At 33.9% G+C, this 25,959-nt stretch overlaps 1 protein-coding gene, 1 long non-coding RNA gene and 1 pseudogene across 10 annotated transcripts; 2 read left to right on the forward strand and 1 right to left on the reverse strand.

Annotated features, from left to right (window-relative positions):
* LOC129928607 (dipeptidyl peptidase 2-like) overlaps positions 1-25,959 on the forward strand; it is a 173,727-nt pseudogene that overhangs the window by 138,287 nt on the left and 9,481 nt on the right.
* LOC129928625 (uncharacterized) lies at positions 1,147-9,335 on the forward strand. The gene is made up of 3 exons (XR_008780077.1): positions 1,147-1,236; positions 5,231-5,518; positions 9,196-9,335. It is a non-coding gene; the product is annotated as an uncharacterized LOC129928625 (long non-coding RNA).
* Positions 2,792-18,358, reverse strand: LOC129928609 (dynein axonemal heavy chain 6-like). 9 transcript variants are annotated; one of them, XR_008780056.1, is made up of 11 exons: positions 15,933-15,950; positions 15,732-15,829; positions 13,404-13,490; positions 12,152-12,244; positions 10,553-10,706; positions 9,182-9,339; positions 8,468-8,554; positions 8,124-8,236; positions 6,514-6,623; positions 3,226-3,303; positions 2,792-2,952 (listed from the first exon to the last, which is right to left on the reverse strand). XR_008780056.1 is itself a non-coding variant. In XM_056043418.1 (11 exons), exons 3-11 carry the CDS (start codon positions 14,916-14,918, stop codon positions 2,849-2,851), a joined length of 978 nt encoding a protein of 325 aa, XP_055899393.1. In that variant the 5' UTR covers positions 14,919-14,972; positions 15,732-15,829; positions 18,228-18,315; the 3' UTR covers positions 2,792-2,848. The 9 variants fall into 9 exon arrangements, 7 of the variants coding, with proteins under 7 accessions (XP_055899393.1, XP_055899395.1, XP_055899394.1 ...); XR_008780055.1 differs by having other exon boundaries at positions 3,226-3,306; XM_056043418.1 differs by lacking the exons at positions 3,226-3,303; positions 15,933-15,950 and adding exons at positions 14,847-14,972; positions 18,228-18,315.

The following is a 25,959-nucleotide window of genomic DNA, read 5'->3' on the forward strand; positions in this document are numbered from 1 at the left end:
TGACGTAATTATTTTCCTTTTTGAAGTAGGCCTAAAGTTTGTAATATGTAAGATAATTTTTATCGACCCAATCAAATGAAAATTGTTTGTCTAGAACTGACCACCTCAAGTAACTACTGTAACAATAACAATATAGATGCACGATATAGATGCACATACGAACGACATTCACACACGAAAAACACATACACACTCATAACCAGCGCTTTATAAATAGACTTCTATGAATTCTCGATGACAGAATGTTTATTTTAAATGAGGCCAAACATGGCGGGCTCCCTTTAATTATTGTTAACGAAAATCATGTAAAAATAATGGGTATTTTGGTCATTTTCAGCTCTTATTATGAAAAGATGACGATTATTAAATGTATTTTGTACATATTAAATTTTTTTTTCAATGTTATCATTAAGTAAAATACGTTCAAAACATGTTGAACTATTTGAAACATGTAAAAACTAAAAATCGTTTTTTTTCCAAAACTATCATTTTTGAGTGTTTCTCCTGCCCTTAAAGTGGCCAAGTAGACCCAGTTGCGAACTGCATATTTTGCCATCAACCTTTGCATAAAAAGCAGGTTCTCTGGGGTCTAAGTTCTTTTTTTTTTTTTCGTCGACTGCGCCTGCCCTATCTGATGAATTACAGACGTTACTTCAAAAGAAAATATAATTACGGCCTGTGAGAATACAGTTATGCTAGTTAATTAGTGATTTAGTATTTGCCAAGTCATAGCTTTTCCTGGCTGATTCAGACAACCCATTCCATGCTCTAGTAACACTATTGAAAAGGAGTACTAGTACACATTTGTCCTAGCATATGGAACAAGTAATGTGCTTTACCCATCTGTCTTTCTGAGTATTTTATTATGTTCTGTTTTCAGACAAGATAATTTGTATCGACCCAATCAAATGAAAATTGTTTGTCTAGAACTGACCACCTCAAGTAACTACTGTAACCATAATAATATAGATGCAAATACGACTAAGATTCGCGCACGGAACACATACATACTTACAACCAGCGCTCTATAAGTTAGCGATGACGTCAGATGACCTTTCGTGTTCCTTTTGTTTTTTTTTACATTTTTATCATCACTGACATATATATAGAACACTAAGGCTTTTTACATACGAATGACAAAACAGTTCATAACGATACAGTACACACACACACACACACACAAGCTGACCTATTCTATGGCTGTGCAGCTGGATGAGTCAACCTTGCCTGGTATTGGTAATGTAGCATTAATTTTTATTTTGGTCGCATGGACATATGCTCATTTTATTAGGATCAAGCTTCACTCCCCCCTATATTTTTTCGAGCTCTGCCAAGCGCATTAAATTAGATCCATTGATTTCTATTTCCAAAAGACTTTTAAGCTAAAATGTCTGTAAAAGCTAAGAAACTTTTAAAAGGTAGATTTAATTGAAAAAATTATTTTGGGTAAAGGATGATTTTGGTAACAGGATTTTCTATTGGCACAGATAAAGGCAAACAACTGAAGACAAGACCTCACTGAATGTAGCAGGCCTATATGTAGCTGGATAGTCCATAAATTAATCAAATTAAATTAACCATTTAAAAAATGTCCCACTTAATAAACAAACATGCTCAAGCCAACATATGTGAAACACAAACATACATATGCAATAAATAATATATCACATTTATTATTGTGCATAGTGTGAGCTATGAAACTACGGATGGCTGCCTGGTAGTGGGATATTGTCTAGTGATATGTGGTCTGGAAAATCCCGGGTTCAAACCTTTCCTGGCATCCCGTGGGAGTTTTGTTAATCCTCAATATAAAAATTAGGAAAGGTAAGATATTTAACTGGAACCATGATACACCTTCTTTTATGCAAAGACCGGAGGCCAAGCCGGGACACTCCATATTTCTATTATATTTATAGTATACCAGCCTTTAAATACAATAAGTTATCTAGTCATGAATGCATCAATTCAAGTCTCTATACAGTATCCTGTTCACCAAGGCTAACGAGCCCCATCTGCCTGAAGCTTACTAGTTTGTGCGGTCTATAATAATATTATCAGAGAGTCGACTTCTGTGTCATCTCCATCAAGTTGAATATAAATAGATATAAATATTTATTTATTATACTTTGAATGACCCGAGTACAATAAATATTTATACTTTAAATGACCAGTACTCATTGCGCTATACATTTAGTATCACACCCATAATCAGTTGATTTTCTACAGTTGGGGGCATGGTATTATACCCCACTAAGAACCAAACCAACTTCCACCAACTTCAACTATGAGCCACACATGAATTAGACTGGTTGTCAAAGGCTATTTGAGATGTATGCCATTAGGAAGCAGATATAGGTAGTGGATTGCTTATATCCATTACCACTTCCAACAATTACAACCTTGCAGACCTTGAGAATAATTTATTGCTTAACTATGCAATGTGATTCTAACTGAATGAGAGTGGATTTGAATGCCTGGATCATATAATTTCAACTGTATAGAAACATAGTCTCATTATTTTCTTTCATGTGTCAAGAGAAGCTCAATGTATAAAAATTGTATTTTATTATGACTAAATAGAAATTTTTATAAAGAATTTTTTACTTCATTTTTATAGTGGTAAAAAATATAATTATCTTCAAGTAGTTAAAGACTTTATTTTTGTGATATGAACCCAAGATGTTCTAGACAGTGATCAGAGAGGAAAGTTGCTCACTAACATATCTAACATTGTGTGAGCCTACAAACAAACAAACAGGAGAACAAACACAAAGTAATAACTAGAGAACCATTTGTAATGGACATTGTTTTTATTGTTAAATGCTTTACAACTTATCTGTAAGCAAAATTAATCAGAAATTTGACATAAGAGTGCTTCACCTTTGGCTATCCAGTAATCTTGTGTGTTGCTTGAAGGAAGGTGGACAGTTACAACAAAGTTAGTAGAATGTCCTGCCAAAGAAACAAGGAAAGCAAAGTTAAAACAGTGGAGTTCAAATATTTATAGATCATACTATACCTATACACCTAGGGTGCAGCAGCTAAAAAAAAACTTTTATTTTTTAATTATCTCTAAACCTAGGGTGCAGCAGCTAAAAAAAAACTTTTATTTTTTAATTATCTCTAAAATGTGAATATAATAGACCAGGGCAGAGGCTCCTAACATCATTGCATAAAGAATATTACTGCCTATTATTATAAAACTACATCTATAGGGTTACTAACTTGGATGAAATCAAAGTCTGAAGCTATGGTCTTGGTTAGGAGATCTTGTCATCCACAAAGAAGCCCCTCACCTGGCAGCTGCTAGTTCCAAAGGAATGACACACAAAAAAAAGGATATATAATATTATAAAGACTCTATCCAGGATTTCTGCCAACACAACATAACCAACTTAAAGAACTTCACAACTCAGGCTCCAAATAATGTAAAAACTTTAATGTCTAATAAATACACAGCTAATACTGAATACTGAACAATAAGTGTACTGCAGTCTAAGCCTCTGAACAGCTGTACCAAACTCTACAGGCCTTTCCACCTCATCCTGGATTTAACTGTTTCCTATTGCCTTCACAATGAATCGTGAGACCCTCAATCATGAATCATCTAGACTGACACCTTTATTCTTTATATAGGGTTCTCAAAGACCTTCTAGAAAGTGATCATAAGACTATCATCATGAATTGCATATGTAGTATTCAGAATACAGATCATTCCTGAAGTGTCATCCCTCATCACAGTAGACCACTCACAGAGTTCTGGCCTGTGCTATCAGTGTCAGCTGATTGCACACACAATTACCCCTACATGAATCAATTATAACAATATTCTAAAACACAAAAACACCCCTAGATGTCAGCCAATCTGTTTTGTATGCTGCAATCTTACACAAATAAAACACTTTTTAAATCTACTTAATATTAAAAAACCAATTTATTGAATGGTCAAAGGTAATCTTAGAAATATCAATGTGAACAAATTTCGTCATTAACCCTAATAAATTATTGCCTATTTTAGCCTTCTATTATAATATATAAATATAACTTTATGCTTATTATTTAAAATCAGAAAAAAAAGTGTAAAATAAAATTAATTATGATGAAATAAGAACATAAAAAATTAGACATTAAATGCAAGCAATTAAAAAAAAATGCTCAAAGCAGGCACTGAAGCCTGATCATAATTTTAAATTCAGTAATTTCTACTACTAAATGGTTGATTTTTTTCTTATTTTTAGCATTTTGTTAACATCATTTCTCAAAATAGTACATCTCTTGTTTCAGTCAACATATAGGAAAGAATAGGAAACATGTCTAGCTTTCTATAAAGTACAGTAGGTCCAATCCATACTACATCAAAGAAAGCTTCTACTCAAACTTAAACAAACAAAGAAACCAGATAAGCCTACTATACCAGTATTGAAATACATAATCTGATTGGACAACCTGAAGTCATTTTCTGGGCAAACATGTCATCGGCCATTGTATAGAAGTAATGGCATATTGCTATTAGAAATACACTCAGCTCATAATCATAACATAGGAGGCACGGTGGATGACTGGGGTCCAGGGTTCGAAACCTGGTGAAGACAGATTTTAATTTTTTGGGATCTTCTGGTGCCTCTGAGTCCACCCAGCTCTAATGGGTACCTGACATTAGTTGGGGAAAAGTAAAGGCGGTTGGTTGTTGTGCTGGCCACATGACACCCATAGGCCACAGAAACAGATGACCATTACATTATCAGCCCTATAGACCACAAGGTCTGAAAGATGAACTTTACATTACTTTATAATCATAACATATACACTTTTTCAGTTCCCTTGAATGTATCCCAAGCAGTGGCATCAAATAGATCTATACCTAACTATTGTCAGGCAATCACAAAAACTATGTGCTGAGCTGAGATCTGGACATATATTAAAACTAAGCTGTAAAGAAAATGGACAGCTTCAGGAAACCAATCATGTTAAACCAATGGATGTACTAAAGCTAAAAAAAACAACAGAAAGCAAACAGGAACTTATCAAAAACCTCAAATACAATCTTTACACTGGAAAACCACTAGAAAGATCACATGCACTCTATATACTGTGACTAGCACAGCCAAAATGCAAACACCATTATTGATTTGATGAAACCAATGAATAAATCTGAGAGTTCCTGAAACACAAACAACACGGCTAGAAGCCTTATAGTAATACTATGACATCTTATATCTCTCTGATGCAGGTCTATTCAACACACAGAGACTGAAGACTAAAATATTTCTGCATTAGAGATTTGCTATGGACTGATGCTTGCACCCTGAATGCCTCAAATGAAGCAGATCTTATCCCTGTACACATTTTGGCTTCACAAACACAGTAGGCATGGAACCAGAAATACTATGACCATAAACTGCCTGATGTCAGGTCATTGATTGATAGGTTGAGCAGTATGCACTTTGGATTGTCATCAACCTAGTCCTGAGTTCAAAGCCTGCCAGCTGGATGTCATGCAGGAATAATGAGCTAAGAGGTAATAATCTTCATTTGTAAAGGAACATCCAAAATGTATCAAACAAAGAGTCAACATGCAATAATTTGTCCAGTTGGGGAGCACTGTAACAATATATGCTAATATAGATGATTAAACAAACTTTTTGCTACACATGCTAGTGCAGCATTTGGTAGACTTCAAGAACAAGGAGGGCCAAGGCGAGGACTCAGCATCAACAAAGCTGAAAGTCCACAGTTCTTCCCTCACTTTTATAAGCCATGGTCTCTATAGTCTTGACACCTTCAATAGCTGAACTCTTTTTTGATCTGTGCCTCCTAAGAAAAATTTCACATGTAATAGTAAGATCCTATACATCTCAAATCAACAGTGTCCATACTTTAAAAAAAAAAGTCCAAACTCTGCTGGGCTGGGTATGTAGTAGGCATGACTTTAGTCAATTTCCTAAATGAATTTTTGAATGAATAGCTGTGCAAATGAGGATGTTCTCAACACGGAAATGATTGAGAAACTCAGGAATCCTCTTCTTATTCACAGATAGACTAATTGTACTAGCTACAGAAACTATTGAACACAAAAAACTATCTTGATATTTAACCAATCTTGTTATGAACAGAAAAAAAAATGTTGTATATTGTTATGACATGATTAGTATTTAGTTATTTGTTTCGCGAAAAAGGGGAAAGTTTTACTAGAGCGACAAGTGACGTGACAGATCTTTAAAAAACAAGAACGCTCTAAGTGACGCTAAAAAGAAGACGCTTCGTGTAGAGCAGTACAATAGATAAACAATATCTATATACAGAGTAAATCAGTGAGAGATGTACAAAGAAGAAACAAGTGAGAGCTAGATCTGAAAATAAACAAGTTAGGTCTTGGAGAAAATAAACCTGTGAGAGCTGTAGCAAGACTTTACCAGACATGCCCATGAAAGCTATGGTAGGAGTTAACAAAAAATAGAAAGTGTTTTGTGAGAACATTGATCCCAGCTGTAAAGAAATTTGTTAACTTGTTACCTGTAGTGGAAAGTGTGCCAGCTCTTGCAGCTGTTTTGTTGAGTGGCGCTGGATAGAGAGATAAATCTGGTTCATAGTCTAGGCGAGGATCCATGTGCATTACAGGCAAACTGGATATCATTTAGAAACAAAGAATTAAAGACGACTCAATTTGTATAGAAATAATGAAAGCAGTAATTTCTTTTTTTCTGATTTGTTCCCCTCAATATGACTATCAAAACAGAAAGTTGTTTCTTTTTTTTTTATATATTATGGTCAATTGATGGAGGTCATAAATAGTCCTACATGTTTCATACTGCATAGTTCTTTTTACACTTTTATAAGGTTAGCCTGAGGCCAGTGTCTTATGAAGAAAAGCACAGATCTGAACAACATTTTTTAGAACTATTCTACTTGGGTCTGTGTCGCTGGTTCAGATTTTCATCTTCCAGGGAATGCATTTCTAAATTACATTGTCCTATGTAGTTGAGTTAATTTTTTTTTCTTCAGGCTGAATTTTTTGTAGTGTGTATAAGAGTCATGTTTACATAAATTGTGACGAGACTAGGACACTCTTGGTTTCATTTCTGTCATCACTTTCTCTAAGTCTAACAATATTTGTTTGCATTATTTTGGATCTTCCATTTTGTCAGTCATTTTTTTTATAGTTGAAACATGTTTTCAAACTTGCTTTTTGAACTTCAACGAGCACTGAGAGATGACTTCAGTTCAGTCAGTAAAGACAGACAAATTCTATTCAGTCAGTAGAAGACAGATGGCTTCTATTCAGTCAGTAGAAGACAGATGGCTTCTATTCAGTCAGTAGAAGACAGATGACTTCTATTCAGTCAGTAAAAGTTAGATGGCTTTATTCAGTCAGTAGAAAACAGATGACTTTTATTCAGTCAGTAGAAGACAGATGGCTTCTATTCAGTCAGTAGAAGTTAGATGGCTTCTATTCAGTCAGTAGAAGTAAGTTGACTTCTATTCAGTCAGTAGAAGACAGATGGCTTCTATTCAGTCAGTAGAAGACAGATGGCTTCTATTCAGTCAGTAGAAGTAAGTTGACTTCTATTCAGTCAGTAGAAGACAGATGGCTTCTATTCAGTCAGTAGAAGTTAGATGGCTTCTATTCAGTCAGTAGAAGACAGATGGCTTCTAATCAGTCAATAGAAGACAGACAGCTTCTATTCAGTCAGTAAAAGACAGATGGCTCCTATTCATTCAGTAGAAGTTAGATGGCTTGTATTCAGTCAGTAGAAGACAGATGACTTCTATTCAGTCAGTAGAAGACAGATGACTTCTATTCAGTCAGTAAAAGACAGATGGCTTCTATTCAGACAGTAGAAAGGAGGAAGGAGTTACAGTTAAATATTGAATACAATGAAAAAGTAGATATTAACTAAAATACATTTTGTTTGTTATATCCATTACAAGACACACACTGCAATACATGTCAAGTTTGTGGCTTTACAGGCTATTAGTTTGCCCCATGTTGTACTATCTAAGAGTATTTAAGTATTGGTTCATTTAGCTAGATGATATGTAGCTGAATGAAAGTTGTATACAATATTAATAAGATCGTGTTGCAAACATTAATGCCAATGTGGCCTTTTTTTATGAGCTCTTACTTTGCCTGCATCTGGCCTTTCAATTGGTCACCAACAGTCATGTGATCCCAGTCCCAGGCAAAACCATCCATATAGAGTCCATGTACAAGCACTCCTTCATCAGGAACATCCAACTGAAAATAGATAGGATTGAAATATAAGTTTACTAGATATGCTGTTTTTTTTAAAAATTAAACATGTTTGGGAAACATTTAAGTAAAGTAAAAGTTTCCCCCTTTCCGACCATGTTTTCTACACGGATTTTGTTTACATTAAACCTTTTATAATATCAGTAAGGTCTTTGTATACAATAATATAAAACATACTCATTAATTATTCTATATTTAAATCTTATTAACATGCACCTTGATTATTATAAGCAGCTTATTGAATCTTTCAGTTTCTTGCATCAATACTATGGTTAAAGAGTTTATACGACCTTTGGCGTCAGGCTAGTGGATAAAGAAACAATATTTCGCAATCAATTTGTCAATTACTACTAAACATTTAAGTAAAGTAAAAGTTTCCCCCTTTCCGACCATGTTTTCTACACGGGCAGACGATGTTAAGGTCATCTGTTTCTAAGCCAACGGTTAACGAGCAGGGTGTTATGTGGCCAGCACAACAACCAACGGCCTTTACTTTCCCCAGAGTTGGGTGTACCCAGGGGCGCCCTAAAAATCCTGAAATTTAAGATCCCAGCCTTCACTGACATTTGAACTCTGGCCCTCAGGTTCGGATGCCAAGCCCTTAACCATTTGACCACCTCACCCCCTGGGAAGCATTTAGGTTCCTCATTATGTTATGATAAAATTGAGATCTGACAGAGGACGAGGAGGAGAAAACAACAAAAGTTTAATTAAATTTCTCTAATTTTTTTTTAATTAATGGGAAATAATTTCATTGAATCAAGTGAAATTCTTTTTATACTTCCTATATTTCCATATCAAGTCTGATCATTTGTTAGTGTTTTTAATTTTGAAGTTCTATATTTTGATTTCGTAAACTGATTTAACCATTGTTTTAAAAATAAATATTGATTTATTAGAGAAATAATTTGATTTTAACTAAGAGTTTACATTTTGATCCATAGGTATTGTTTCGCCCTTTTTAACTGTACGCAACTGCTCCATAGCTTCTTCTCTAGAATATGGCAGGAGAATGAACTTGAATGAGAGATGATCAATAGGCTGGTTGTACTTTCTAGCAAAATTTTGAAGAGTTCCAGTCAAGAAACCTGTAAATAAATAGAAGATATAGTCTTCAATAAGTTTTGAATTTTTTTTTTTTACTGTTTTAAAAAAAAATGCTTGCCAACTAAGTACAAGTGGAATCTTTTACACATTTTTCTTCCACTTCCCATTCTTAAACCAAATTGAAAATGAGCACAGTTATTGACTGTTGATGACAACACATGAATCAATCACAAAATCAAGCAAATAGTTAATTACCAGACAGCAGGCTTATTGTGAACAAGACAGCAGTAGGTCTGTTACAAAGGCAGGAAGGATACATAATTTGAGATCTAAAGGAAATCTACGGAGGACAGGCGTAGACTACTGAAAGAGAACCTAAACGGATCACAGCAATGTCTACAACAATTATGTCTGCATTGGGTGTGGCAAAATATGTAGGTCACAGCTAGGACAGCCCAGCCAAGTGAAATACTGCACTCCTCCTTGAGACTCAAATACAAGCCTTCTCATTATTAGTCCTAAATGTACTAAGCTAAGTGAGATAAGCCTTGTGTAGAGAATAAGGTGACACATTTTTTTTAAGACTGTAAAACCTTCTATTTTTTATCAGTACTTGATCAGCTCAGTGACTAGTACATTAGCCTTTCATCCTAGATACTTGAGACCTCCATTTCAAATACAGAATCAAGCAACTTTCTTAGTTTAAAAAAAAAAAAATTGGTTTTGAAAGGGCAGCACCAAAACTTTCTCCCAGATTCAACCCCTTCCCCAACAGAAACTTATTGGATTATAGTGCACTGAGCAAGCTATTAGCATTAAAGTGGCAATAAACAAAAACAACTAATTAAAGTATTTCCAATTGCACAACTTTATTATTATTAGTCTAGCTCTGTTAAAAATTAATTAGATTATTGATTCAAAATAAGTAATGCTATTTGTTTTTAAAAGTACTTTTTATATTCCTGACATGGTTTTGACACTTTAACTTTGTAACAGCAATCATCTGCAGTTGCCTTAAATCAAGGTGATCATAAATGGGAAGATCAAAACTCATCCTTTAATATAGGGCAATAAAGTCATACCCAATCATGTTACGTTACAGCTTAAGAATAATAATAATCCGAAAAAACAGGTAGCACAGTAATTTATTTTCAAACACATTTTCATGATGTTTATAGGACACATAAAACTTTGTGAAAAGATATTGTAAGTATCTGACATTTAGATCTACAACTTCCCAACAAAATTACAAACCTTGTGGAAAGAAGAAGCCAGACAACCAAAAAGACTTAGGAGGTCCATTATTGATCCAATTGTCAATAAAACAACATCTCATTATCAGGTCTTTAACCCAAGATGCTAAAGACTTTAACGAAGGATAAGCGTTTCTGGCCCATAATTCTGGGACCTGAAAATGAGTATCAAAATGTGTATCAAATATACTAAAGTGCTTCTAAACATATCGTTAAAACTATTTGATTATTACTGTTACATAAAACACATTAGTGATTTGGAAAACTCTGGATAAGTTTAAACCATTAGTAAGCACAGTTGATTTAAGATATTCCATAATTTATTTTCATTGAAGTTCTATTTTTCTATTTTGTTATAATATGTGAGATGTGTGGCTGAGTAACAAGAATTCTGTGGCAACCCATCGAGAGGAGGGGGGAGGGGGCTGAGTTTTATTCCAAACTTGACCAGACTTGTGTTTGCTGAGTGCCTGAAGGCAACCCATTGTCTCCCCCTGATCCACAAAAGGAATTGGACTATAATTCAAGAAGCTTGCTATAAAGCAATAAACTTGTGCTTTACAAACAGAAAGATATAACCCTAACCAAATTAAAAATCTATTGAAATTGAGTAAGTCATATAATTTACACAACAATGATTTTGTTAGAAAAAACATAATGAATGGAAAGTTGATCCATACATGTGTCAGGCTGTATTTTAAAGCCTTGCCTTATCTGTCCTGGCCCCCTGACACAGTTAATCAATTATGTCAAACAAGAAACACCACTACAACAATTCATATATATTGACTTGATGAATGTTTAATCTTATGATACATTGAATGAAGAGTGAGGACTAGAAACTCAAAATACCTAAATAAATGAAAAGCTACCAGTATCTTGAAATTCCCATATTGACATAATAAAGAAATCAAACAAAAGACTATAGTTTATCATAAATGTTTGCAAATCAGACAGTAATATCACAACAAAATTCTATTTCACCTTAAACCAATATGCAAAATTGCATCTTAATTTGGGGGATCCTTCAACATGTGATAGATAAAGAATCTAAAAGATGTAATATAGAGCTATGAGGTATAATACAAATGGATACTTACATTGAACTAAATTAGCACCTTAGGATATCACTAAACATTTAGAGGAATTCCAAGACAAAACACTAGAAAACAAAGTAGTAGTAATACCCAAAAACACTAAACTGTAGCCTGCAAGTACAATAACATTACCTAATATAATAAATACTCAGAGACACAAGGCTAAAGACACATTTCTTATTCCATATGCTAGAACAAATTAATATAAATAATCTTTCTTTCCAAGAACAATTTGAGAAATGAAAAGGGTTGCTTGAATCAGCAAGGAAAAGAAAAACAATGAGTTAAAAGAATTTTAATGCTCTGTTTCACATGAGCCAGTGGGTAACAGGATGAATTCAGGTTGGACATTATTATCTTCTTTTTGAACTAAATTTGTGTAAGAGAAGCTGACTTTAAGTTGAAGCTTCCAATAAAATGTGTGAAGTTTTTCTGGAAAAATAAGACTAAAATTTAACAGATAGATCTACGTTCATTCTAAATGTAAACAATAAATTACTTACATGGTTATTTAAAAAAGCATTGTATACATTCTCCAATTCCTCACTCATCACTACGAAACCTTTGATGGCTTTTTTCAGTTGTTCTAATGATGTCTAAAGGAGTAAAAATAAATTTTTAAAAACTTGACCAAATTATCTCTTAAAATGAAGCTCTGACTTACTATCATTTCACCATTATCACGAGAATTCCAACAGTTATTGCTGGGTATTTTCTATTCTGGTATCCATTGAATAACAGTTTTTTTGCTGTTGTTGTTGAGCTTTGTAAGTGCTGTTCTGAGGTTTTTAATACAAGAGGAATCAGAGTTTTGCAAGCTTTGGAGGGTTGTTTTCGCATCAGTTAGAAAGACAATCTGACTGTGTGGGGAACTTGGATGATTTTCTAGCATGGTAGCAGCTAGTGCTAGTGCTTCCCTTTCTGCTCTGTGACTGTCAGAGAGCTCTCCAGTTGCAATGGATTTTTCTAGTTTACCTCCATCTGGTCATTCCATGAGTATTCCAGCTCCTCCATTTGTGGTGGCTTTATGGTGAGCCGTCTGTGTAAACTCTGATCCACTGATTGCTAGGATAATTGGTTTGTAGAAAACAGTTCACTATTTCCTGTTGGTCTGTAGTCAGATTTTCTTTTTATGTTTTCAATATGGTCCCTTATAGTAGGAAGAGGGCTTTCGTCCCAGGGTGGAGATTCATTATAGTGTATCGAGGATTCCAGAATAATTTTTTCAAGTTGTTGAATGCATTGAAAGCCTAGAAAATTGAATGGAGCTACCAACTTGCTTTTACAAGAAACAGCCAGTTAAGAATTTTTGATTTCACTACATGAGATATTGAGGGCACGGTGGCTGAGTGGTTAAGTGCTTGGCTTTGTGATTTTTAGGACGCCCCTGAGTCCACCGAATTCTAATTTTAATTTAATTCTAATCCAAATTCTGACTTTAGTTGGGGAAAGTAAAGGCGGTAGGTCATTGTGCTGGCCACATGATACCCTGCTCGTTAACCTTGGCCAGCAAAATAGATGACCTTGACATCATCTGCCATAAAATTGCAAACTCTGAAAGGGGAACTTATTCTGTGTCAATATCATATCATAAGCAATCTTCTTGTAATTTGCCTCATGAACTATTCGTTAAATAAATCTAGGCTTCAGATTTCGTTTACATTAAACCTTTTATAATATCAGTAAGGTCTTTGTATACAATACTATAAAACATACTCATTAATTATTCTATATTTAAATCTTATTAACATGTACCTTGATTATTATAAGCAGTTTATTGAATCTTTCAGTTTCTTGCATCAACACTATGGTTAAAGAGTTTATGTGATCTTTGATGTCAGGCTAGTGAATAAAGAAACAATATTTTGAAATCAATTTGTCAATTACTACTAAGCGTATCTAATATTATTGAAAAAAACAACAACATGGTTTTTGATATTTAAAAAAATATTGTATGCACTATTATGTTGTTTTTCTTTAAATAAGAAGCTTTTAATAATGTAGTAGTTTTCACATTCAGCCAGATGTAAGACTGACTTATAACAATTTTGTTTCACTCAAATGTCATAAGATGTAAATAATAAAACAATGACTTAGAATTTTTCAATGTTTAATACAGTCAGATATTTGATATTTTGGGGTTTTGGCACATCAGCACAATTTAAGCCATGTTGTGCCCATAATCCCTCAAGGGTTATTCTCTCTTCATATTCAAAGAGCTAAATTGTATACATATAAGTCATTTGGCTTTTACATTAGAGTCATAGTATTTATGTTTTTTAAAGCAGTTAAAATAACTGAAAACAATGCTGGGAAATCAACTGGTATATCTTAATGTTATTGTTAATCTATATACTTTGTTTGTGTATTTAAAGTCATGGATATTTTTTTTCTTCCTTTTTCAAGAATACTATTTTTGTAAACTATCACAAGGCTTATAGATATATATTAAAAAATTAATCTTGCTTAATACAAAATAATGGCCATACTACAGGTTTCTTTTTTTTACAGGTTTTTCTATGATTAGCTTAACAGAGCTATGATTCTACTAGTTAGCTTGTCTATCAAAACTTGCATATTTTAAGACTAGTCTTTCTAAACAGGGAAGATAGTAACATTCTACATATGCATCACACATTTCTACATATTTCTTAAATGCAAATAGGGCTTAGTTTATTTTTTTCCTTTTTTAAAATTTTATTTTGAGTAATGGTGCATCTTTTTTGTCTAGTCATTGTCAACATTCCAGTACAACAGAGACTCATATCCACAAGTTGTACAGAAGTGCTACATCAAAACAATCTCAATCGTACAACAGCAATCTAGAAACTAAGCAAAGTTCAGAACTATGACAATAAATGTCACACTAAGAACTTTGGCATATTTAGAACAAAGAAAGCAATCTATTATGTTAGGTATTATTGCATGCTAAGAACTACTACTATATAAAGCTAGACACTAAAGCATCACAAGAACTAAAAGACTATCATGTAATACTAGGAACTATGGAACTATGAATCACTAACAATATTAGAAACAGAAAGGCCTACTAAGAATTAAAAGGATGGCCCAATAAATGGGAATATGGAAATCCATTGCTGGTGGCCCATACTTAAATAGGGGTGATGGACTGTAAGTAAATTAAGTACTAAGAATTGAAAACTACCATTTTTACTTTGAACTAATAATAGTACATACTGTTAACACTCTTTCAATATCCAGTTTGTCAATCCAGGACAGCCTCAGCAAGTTCATAAGTAATATCATCATTGGACATCCCACCGTCAGCTGCTATGATTCTCGATTGAACATCAAGTATTTTAGCTAGATAAATATTAATTTTACTCTTTTAGTTGTTATGAACACAAATTTTGTCTTAAATTCCAAACATCTCACCTTTTTTTGTTAATTTATTTGAATACAAAGAATCATTTGATTTATTAGTGCTGCTAACAAACAGTAGGCTCAAGGTAATACGAGAAAAGAACAGATATATAAAGCAAGAGTTAAAGTAAACTCAAGTTTTGATCTGGTTTTAATGTTCTTCTTGAGCATAATCATATGTGGTTCTCCTGAACTCAACAAAAAGCAAGTTCCAAATCTCAGGCTCTTGTAATGAAACGGCCCACAATCTGTATCTTTTTAGAGAGAAAAGTGGCACAACTAGAAGAAAGTAGTCCATAGAGCACAAGACTTACTGATGGCTACAATATTGTAAGCCATAATAAAGCAGTGTAAAAAAGACTATATGACAATGAATTATTTTCTAAACTAAAGTATTTCAGAACAAAACCAGTGTAAGTGTGTGTATATTATAATATAGCAGTAAATTGCGCCTGTTTATGCTAATCTGGTCTGTGGTCCCACATGAAGCTGCTTGAGAATGGATAAGAACCTAGGTGGGCAAACGAGCCTGGTCAATTTCAATGACTAAATTATTCATTCAGTTATCTCAAACTATCACAATCATTCTCTTTAAAGTTACTCTAATTACATGCTTATTACAAAACCTAGAAGAGTAAAGATAAATATTTTTGGTTTAGTGTTTTATAAAGAAATTAAATACAACACACAACATTCTACCTCTGCTGTTATATAGACCAGTGTCTCCCAAGAGATGTAACCACCTTTACAAAACATTTCCATGTTGAGCGATGCACACTTTCTGTCAGTCACTATCACTAAAAGTGTATACAAATAAAAATAGATACAGCTTATTTATAAGAAGAATTGTAAAAAAGCAATTTTTTTTTCTAAAAAAAAAAATATTTTGAAATGAATTACTTTAGAAAACCGTTGGTGTGACACACCCCAAGAAGAACATCCTTGGGATAAATGTGATCATCCAAAAAGGGCAGGTGACATTCAGAGACCCTATTTTATGAGAGAGAGTGGCAAAGTCAAGACAAGTCTGGTACAGTAGAATCCAGTCCAAGTTCAGAAGAAGAGAGTCCAGTACAGGTTCAGTACAGTATAAATTTAGGAGAAATTTAGTGTTGCCAATTGTACAGTAGTTTGTAGTCAACTCATTAGACTCAATAAAGTATAACCCTATTTGGAACCTGAGTTGCAATGTTCTCCCAATTGGTGGCAGCTGTTGTAATTTCAATCAAGAAACAAAGGAGAGAGACACAACAATATCATTATTGTAAACTATGTTTTAGGTTTCATACTCTAATTTAGTGGGGGGTTTTGTTGGCCTAACCAAGGTTAAATAACATTTTAGTTTTAAGTTCTTATTTGATTTACAGAAATTTCTTTTAATAAACCCTAATGCTTTGTTTGATTTTTTGATAGTTTCATCAATATGGGGATTCCATGATAGTTTTTCATTTATTATAACACCTAGACATTTTGCATTTTTTAGTCTGTGTGACTGGTTGGCTATGTATAAGATAAGTGGAATTAATTTGTTTTATTTTTTTTGTTACTCTTAACAACTGACATTTTTCTGGGTGGAAAGACATGCTCCAATTTGATTCCCATTTCTGTAATTCATCTAATTCTCTTTGTAAAATTTCTGTAACTTGTGTTGTTTTTATTGTTCTATATATTATGCAATCGTCTGTGAATAATCTGACTTTTGTTCCTGAACTAATACAATTTGGTAAATCATTTATGTAAATTAAAAATAGTAGTGGACCTAAGACTGTTCCTTGAGGTACACCTGAGTTTACTGTTATTGGTGTTGATTTAGAGACATTTATTATTACAGTTTGTTCTCTCCCTATCAGAAAATCTTTAATCCACTGATGCAATGGACCATCAATGCCAAAGTATTTTGATTTTTTAAGCAAACTATGGTGGTGAACTTTGTCAAAAGCTTTGGAAAAAACTAGTAAGATAGCATCTATTTGCTCACTGTTAAGTGTTATCTAAACCTTTTGGAAAAATCATCAATTATTCCTATTAGTTGTGTTTCACATGATCTATATTTCCTAAAGCCATGTTGGTATGGAGTAAGGACATTATGACATTATGTTTGTCTAAGTGGTTAAGTTTATGATGTTGCTACATATTATGTGTTCTAGGATTTAACATGTAATGCTAGTAAGTGATACTGGTCTGTAGTTTCCTGGGTCAGATTTTTCTCCTTTTTAAATAGGGGGGTGACATTAGCTTCTTTCCAGTCCCTTGGTACTTTGCCCTGGTTAAGAGATGCCTGAAAAAAGTATTTTGAACACTGGTGCTAGCTCATTGCTTAGTTGTTTTTTTGGTATTCATCATCATCAAACTCCATTAGAGTGAGGGCTTGAGAGGCTCAAATCCTCTCTTGCAAAAGCCCTGGACAGAAACCCTGCTGTCTTGCATAGTGCATGAATGTCGCCATACAGGTCGAGAATTTTGGGTTTCCCAGACCTGTCGAGACGGAGATCAGCAAGTCTGGGGCAGTCAAACAGAATATGAGGCACGGTTTCCTCTTCTTCCCCACAGCGGGGGCACCGTGAATCAAAATTTGGCCATAGCCGCGAGAAATATGAGCCAACAGGACAGTGGCCTGTCCTGCACTGTGCTATAATAGCTTGCTCAGGCCTGGACAGCCACGGGGAAGTGCGTCAGGGCGCCTCATGTGCTCCCAGACTCCACTGGCTTTTTGGGACTTGTCACAGCACTCAAACCACTTTTCCATTTCTGTTTTTTGTATTATAGCCAGGGCTTGATGAAAGCTTACAGCCTTTTTTTGGTATTAGTTTACGAGACTAGAAATCTGCGTATCTAAACTATTACCTTTTGTTTTTAGTAATCTAGGGTTAGATTAGATCTAGATCTATAACAGTAATATTATTTTAGGTGTAGAATATTCTAGAATTTAAAGAATTTGATGTAGATGTAATTACTTTACTAATAATTACTAAGACTAAGGCGTCACTAATATTTACTAGATCTAGTAACTAGATAACTAGATAGATCTAGATCTACATCTAAACCTAGTCTAGTAATTATAAATTAAAATTAAGTAATCTATTCTAGTCAATCTAAATCTAGATGGTAGATCTAGATAGACTAGACAGTCTAATATAATATAAGATCGATCTAATTATCTGAAAAAAAGCTATGTTAGCTTGTGAACTGTGTTACCTATACATCTAAATCTAGATCTAGATATATTCCGCCTTCACCAAGCCACCTGGTAGACAAAAAAACAACAACGTATTTTCGAGCACGCTCAGTGTCTGTCGCACACACATACAAAAAGCATCAACGTACCAGCATGCTTAGTGTTTGTGACCTAATTAACGGCTTGACCTTAGCTACTTGGTCGATCAATAATTGGCTCCTCCCCCTTTTCTCTCGTCATTGTTGTCAATAAAACTAGAGCAATGTTTTGGGGCTGTGTAGATGGCCTAGTTTACAAAGTCCAAGAAGGAACTAGCAAAGGAGGGAGACATGAAAGGAATGTATATGAAAATTAAAGATGAAAAGAACGGATTTCAAGCTAGATCACACATGTGTGAGAACAAAGATGGTCAGCTCATTACAGAAAACAGCAGGGTCATTGAGAGATGGGCTGAATACTTTGAGGAGATCCTAAATACCACTGAAGATGGAGACAATGGAGAATATAAACTGCCACATGGGGGACCAGATCCCTTAGTGAACCCTCCAACACTCATTGAAACATCATAAATAATTAGGACCATGAAGAATCACAAATCACCAGGAGAGGACTTACATTCCTAAATACACAGACTAATATATATCAAGAATTTGGGAAGAAGAAGTAATACCAACAGAATGGGAAACAGCTCTTATAACCCCAATACACAAAAAAGGATCCAAGTTAAAGTGCTGTAATTACAGAGGAATCTCTCTACTAAATGTGACTTATAAGATACTGTCTAGGCTTATAACTAAGAGACTTGGAAAATATTCAGAAGAAATATTAGGTGACTATATACCAATGTGGTTTCAGACCCAACAAATCCACAAACGACCACATCTTCACACTAAGATGTATACTAGAAAAATGCCTACGGTTAGCGAGGGTGTCATGTAGCCAGCACAACGACCAGCCGCCTATACTTTTCCCCAACTAATGTCAGATTCCAAAGTTGAAAAATCCCAGTCTTTACCAGGATTCGAACCTGGTACCCCCGGTTCGGAAGCCAAGCGCTTTACCGCTCAGCCACCGCGCATCCCCTGGCCTAACTGATGCCTTATAATTGATCTAATAATTGTTTTGAAAAGGCTCAATCTCTTATTCGAATCCTCAAATAAAAATTTAAAAAAAAAATTTCCGCAATAAATAAAATGTTCAGAAAAATGGAGTTTATAAGATTACTACTCAATTTAAATTAGGTCTAACATATAATGCATACTAATTAGCTTTTTCTCTTAAAAAACTGCTTGCATAACTGATTTTAAAAATTAGATTTTTCGCTTTAAGAAAAAAAAAAGTAGCCGTTGCATCAGAACTTTGAATGGTCTAAAATATTGTGATGTCGGATTTTCAATATCTTTTCTAGTTTACGATATCTAAACGGGACGGACGGACATACGGACAGACATTTCGCACAAAAATAATAGCGTCTTTTCCCCTTTCGGGGGTCGCTAAATATGACTATGACAGTATCAGAAGGAAATACCTATATGACACTCTACAGGATTTTGGAATACCCAACAAGCTGACAAGACTTATACATATGACATTAACGACTCAAAAAGCAAAGTCATAATACAAGGAGAACACTCACGGGAATTTAGGATTAAACGAGGATTAAGACAAGGAGACGCACTTTCCTGCATGCTTTTCAATTTAACACTGGAGAGAGTTATAAGAAATATACACATAAACACAAGGGGAACTATTACTAACTACTTCAGGAGAGAAAACACGGGTCCACAGCCAACAGGGACGATATACAGCCAACCTCTACAATACCTTGCTTATGCCGATGACATTGCCCTATTGGGTAAAGAAACCTCTGACATTGCTAGAGCCTTCATACAACTAGAAGAAGCATCTCGACCAGCAGGACTTGAGGTCAATGACAGTAAAACCAAGTGCATCACAATGACAAGAGACAATCAAACAGAGGGACAAAATAGTGCGGTTTGAGCGCTGGACTGTCGTTTGGATTTATCGATGGTCCCGGGTTCAAACCCTGCCCGCTCCTATCCCCCGTCGTCCTGGATTAGGAAGTAAACTATCTTCAACTTTCAACTCTGAAGCAACATCCGAAACATGTAAAACATTTTTACAAACAAACAAACATCACAAACAAACAAATATCACAAACAAACAGATTCAAATTGTTAGAATTAAATTAGATCTAGATGATAGATCTAGTAGATCTGGATCTATATAGCTAGATTATAGTCGTTGCGTCAATTGCTTACACCTGACTTATACAGGTCAAAATAATGCACAAAGTTATGTGACCCTGGTGTAAAATTGATTTTATTTTCGCATTTTAACTTTAACATGCATGATGTAAATGGAAATAAAATAAATTACCCTCGACTAATATAAAAACTGCGATCACAAGTTTCGCCCATCCTAAAACTGTCAACATCCGGCAATTTCACATGTGAATCTAGATTATACTAGATAGATATCTATATAGACTTAATTAACTTAATAGACTATATAGATTCTAGATTCTAGATCTACGCGGATAATCTAGACAATTCAGACTCTAGATCTATATTTATAATATTACAATAATATTTATAGATATAGTAACTGTAATAATAGTTCTTGCAACATGTCTAGTCATTTGTATTATCTCATCTTTGTGTTTTATTTGACACAAACTTTTGCTGATTTTCCTTATAAGAAAGGGTTTTTTGACCAATATGTGGACCATTTTAATTTGATTTCATTCTCTAACAGAACATTCAAACAATACTATTTGTATCAAGGTTGGTAGTCTAGTTATAAATAGACATACTAGACATATACTTAATTCTATTAGACAATCTAGACTAATCTAGAGTAATTTATTCTGGACATAGATCTAGATCTAGAATCATAAAAAAATGATAAACATAAAGCCAATAAAGTTTATAAAGGATCTAGAAAAATCTAGATTCTAGAATCAGAACAAATCACTGGCCACTGTTTTGACTTTTGTGGTCATTACTTTACATAGTTTACATTAATTACAATACAATTATTATAATTATACATCTATAGACAGATCTAATCTTTATTTTGCTAGTGCACTGTGACTGTATTAATATTTATTAATATGTAGATCTATATAAATGTGCTTGTCCATTTTTCAATGATTCTGACCCTATTTCCTTCCATTTAGATCTAGCTGTCTTTTTATTTTTTATGTAAGAAAGAGTTTTAAGAGGAATTTCAAATTTGTAAGTCAGGTTGTTTTTTTTTTCTAAGTTACCAGGATGACTTTACCTCTTCATAGGATTAAGTATTAAGACTATATTTTTTCGTTGGCTAAGCTAAGTCTCATGCTAATGAGCCCGCCAACATTTATTCTGTTTTTTTTTGAGCTGATTTATTTGATTCATAGGCCATAGGCCAAGTTGTTTGATTTCATTAAAAAAATTTAATAGGCCTTATATGGTGTTTGTATTAAAATACGATTTTCTTACCAATATTTATTCCTAACTTGACAACCAGTTTTCAACATCAATATTAATTATCTTATTTAAATGTTTGGAGTGAACTTGATACATTGAATGAAGTTAAATGCCTAGATCTAAACCTACTAGATAGATCTAGTGATCTAGATTTATATAGAGAGAATATAGAGGATTTAGCTATTTAGGCAAGAATAAGTCTAAAAGTCGGTATAGAAGTCACTATCTAGTGACCTAATTTTGGTAGAATAAGTGTGTTCAGATTTTTATTTTTTGTGTTCGTATTTATGCATAATTTTAAAACACCTTTTATGAGGGTCTATGACTGGGGATCTGAGTTTATTGATGCCAAAATATAGTGACTGTTTGGAATAAATTTTGTTGTTTGGAGTCAAATAAAGTATGAAAAAAATTATAAATTAATTTCTCCATAATAAAATCAGTAATAAGGAAGATGTTTCTTACATAAATAAAATAAAAAAAAAAAAGTTGTCTAAATAAAAAGTATGTATGTTTGTATTTTTACCTTTAGAAAAGAAGTACTTTTTAAAAAAATTATTGTATTCTAACTTATTATATAACGAGGAAAATGTACTTATGCCAATAAAGTTTAAAATCTCATTAAATAAATGCATGTAAAATTAATTTTACATTTAGATAGATATAGATATCTAGTAACCAAAGAAATAGAAATGAAATTGCTAGAGTTTTATGAAACATTTGACCTGTATTTAACTATTTTAGTGTAAAGTACATGTATGCTTGTCTAACCATGTCAGTGTGTTATTTTCTTGTCTGACCACTCAACATACAACTAACAATATTGCATAATATTTAAACACGCAAAAAAAAAACATGTGGTGGTCTAGTCATTATGGAGTGCACACTACAGTACACTAGGCCTACATGTGTATGTCTTATCTGACTAGGTTGTTAAAATCAGTTGGACACACAGTCTATTTTTTGTTTGGGGCAGGGAGGCTGTGTAACTATTTTAGTGTAAAGATAGATCTTCTTGACTAACCATGCCAGTGTGTTATTTTCTTGTTTGAACACTCAAAATTGAGCAAATACTATTGCATAATGCGCAATGAGAACAAATGCAGGGTGGCCTTGTAATCATCTACTACAAACATGAATCACACTAGGCCTACATGTGTATGTTTATCTGACCAGGTTGTTAAAATCAATTGCACACAGTCTATTTATTTTATGAGCAGGAAGGGTGTGGATTAAGATGTTTTTTTTCTACATTTGGTTATCCTATTGCTTTTAGATTTATATAGGCCTAATATATAATATTATATGCATAATATATTACCATCAAGAACTACAGGTATATGAAAAACATAACAAAATTATTAACTTTAATATATAATATATGTATATATATGTAATCAAGTTTCATACTGGTTTGACTTTTGCTGATGTTCTGTATTTATAAAGTTTTTATGTCATCAAATTTTATTTTATTATTGAAAGTTATTGGATTTATGGAGGGAAAAAATCAGTAAGAGTGAAAATAATTTGTGATTAAATTTTAGATGAATCCTGGGATCCTAAAGGAGGACCAATTTTTTTCTATGCTGGCAATGAAGGTCCCATTGAAGGATTTTGGACTGCCACAGGATTTGTACATGAAATTGCTCCACAGTTTGGAGCTTTTGTTGTCTTCCCTGAGCATGTAAGTTTTGTCCAAAAATGTGTGTTCTTATGCAACTTTCATGCTTATAACAGGCTCAATGATCTATGGCCCAAACACTGGACCTGTGAGTGGAGGAGTATCAGTGAGAAGGTTTCTAAGCTGCCTTAAGGCGCTTAGAAAACATAGCTTAGCTTGAGTAGGGTATTGAATTGGAGCCCACTTGATAGGTGCCAAGCGGTTTGAGCCTCTCAGCCACACTTTTTATGAAAGTAATTTGATTTCATTTACTTCATTTTCTACAAATCAGATTTACTGTTAGTCTAGATTGTTTGACATTAAAATTTATCCAGGCTAACTGCAAACTGCACATGTCCAATAAATCACAGCCGATATGTACGATTGGCAACATGTAACATTTGACTGTACATCGTACCGCCATATCAACTCTTGTATCAAAATCATCCCGGACTTGCACTGGGTTTAAATTGTTCTACATTGACTTTGCATTGGACTCGCAGTGTTCGGCCTGACCTTGAATCATGACTTCATCTCATATTTTTGAACTGTCTTGACTCTTTAACTCCAAACAAAACTACCTTGACTCTGACACCTTTATGCTTTTATAGTGTCCCCGAAGGCTTTCTCAAACCAGCTAGAACATTGCTTGACCCTTCTGGATATCCTGACTTGACTGGCATGAGTATTATTCACAGAACAGATCTGCGTCATCACTCATCATAGTTGACCGTTGCCACTCATCAAAGTTGACTGTTGCCACTCATCACAGTTGACCATTGCCACTCATCACAGTTGACCGTTGCCACTCATCACAGTTGACCGTTGCCACTCATCACAGTTGACCTTTACCACTCATCATGGTTGACTGCTTGTCTAGTGCTGGCCTGTGTAATTCACGTCAGCTGGCTACACACACACACACATAATTACCCCTATCTGCATCACCACTAGAGTTATAACAATATTATTATTTGTCATTAAATTATTGTTCTTGAAGCACAAGTTATTGTAAAATACTTTCCATTTCATGTAATTGTAACTAAATGTACATTCCATTGTTCAAATCATATAAAGTGTGTTTCTTTTAAAAATATATATATTCTATTTCCATCATAATTGGTAACAAGAAATGACAGCTTATTTAGATGGGTAGGGTAGATCCATTCATCATCTATAAATGTATGAAATAAATTACACATGTAATAATAGTCTGTGATCTGTAATGTTTGATTATGAACATATATTTCCTTGGTTAAATTTATGACCTTTTTCTTGTATGTATTGCCTAAATTGTAAGACAAATTTCCTCATGGATAAAAAAAAGATAACTAATTATGATTATTATTATTTCCGTAGTTATGTGGTTTGCACTGTGGACTGTCATCTGTACGGTCCTGGGTTTGAATCCCACCCACTGCCATCCCCTAGCGTCCCTACTGTCTTGCTGAGGTTTGAGCTAGGGTGTAATAATCTTCATTTTTAAATGAATGTCGTAACCTACAAGCCAAAATTCAAAAAGCTACTTCTCTTGTTAGTGAAGCGAGGCTATTTTTTTAAAGTTGCATATATAAGCCATTTTAAAAATCTAATTTATTTATATATTTTGATTCATAAAATGTTAACATTTAGCTATTAAAATTAGATTTTTTCAATTAATTTTTTTTTTTCAAAAGAGATTTTATGGAAAATCTCTACCATTTGGTGCAGATAGTTTTAAACCACCTTACCTGGGACTACTCACCATAGAACAAGCGATGGCTGACTTTGCAGTTTTCTTGACAGCATTGAAAGAGCAGTTAAATGTGACTCAAAGTAAAGTCATTGCTTTTGGTGGCAGGTGAAGTTCTACATCTATAATTTTTTATTTCAATTTAGGTCTCACTTACACTGTCAGTTATGGGTGGTAATAATATAAAGACTTTTGTATATTTCAGCTATGGTGGTATGCTAGCGGCCTATATGAGATTTAAGTATCCGAATATCATTGAAGTTGTCTAGCATCTAGTGCTCCAATACACATGCAAGATATCAATAGTCCTCGTGATTTTTTCTTTCAACATGTAACTCAGGTAGTAGAAATTCACATTGATTTAACTGAATTTGTCATTTATTAAATTAGTTCTATGGTAGTATTTCTCTGTCTCAATACTAAAAGTTCCCCTTTCAGACCTCGTGGTCCATTGGGCAGATGATGTTTCTGTGGCCTACAGTTAATGAGGGTATCATGTGGCCAGCACAATGACCAACTGCCTTTACTTTTCCTTAACTAAAATCAGGTACCTATTAGAGCTGGGTGGGCTCATGGGTGCCCAAAGATCCAGAAATTAAAAATCCCAGTCTTCACCAGGATTTGAACCCAGGACCCCTAATTTGGAAGCCAAGCACTTTACCATAACCCCACTGCGCCTCCAGCCTGTTGTGTGGTATATTATATTTTTAGTCTCTGGGCTATCACTAACAACAATCTTATATTTTGTCTAGGCTTGTACTGGTTTACTGTACCTAGGGGGAGTATTATTATTTCTCATAAAACTTTTGTCTTCATAGCTCAATTCATGGTGTAAAATTAACTCTTTGCTAAACATTGATTGCAGA

Source organism: Biomphalaria glabrata, chromosome 10 (assembly GCF_947242115.1).
Source record: "Biomphalaria glabrata chromosome 10, xgBioGlab47.1, whole genome shotgun sequence".
Classification (NCBI taxonomy): Eukaryota; Metazoa; Mollusca; class Gastropoda; family Planorbidae; genus Biomphalaria; species Biomphalaria glabrata.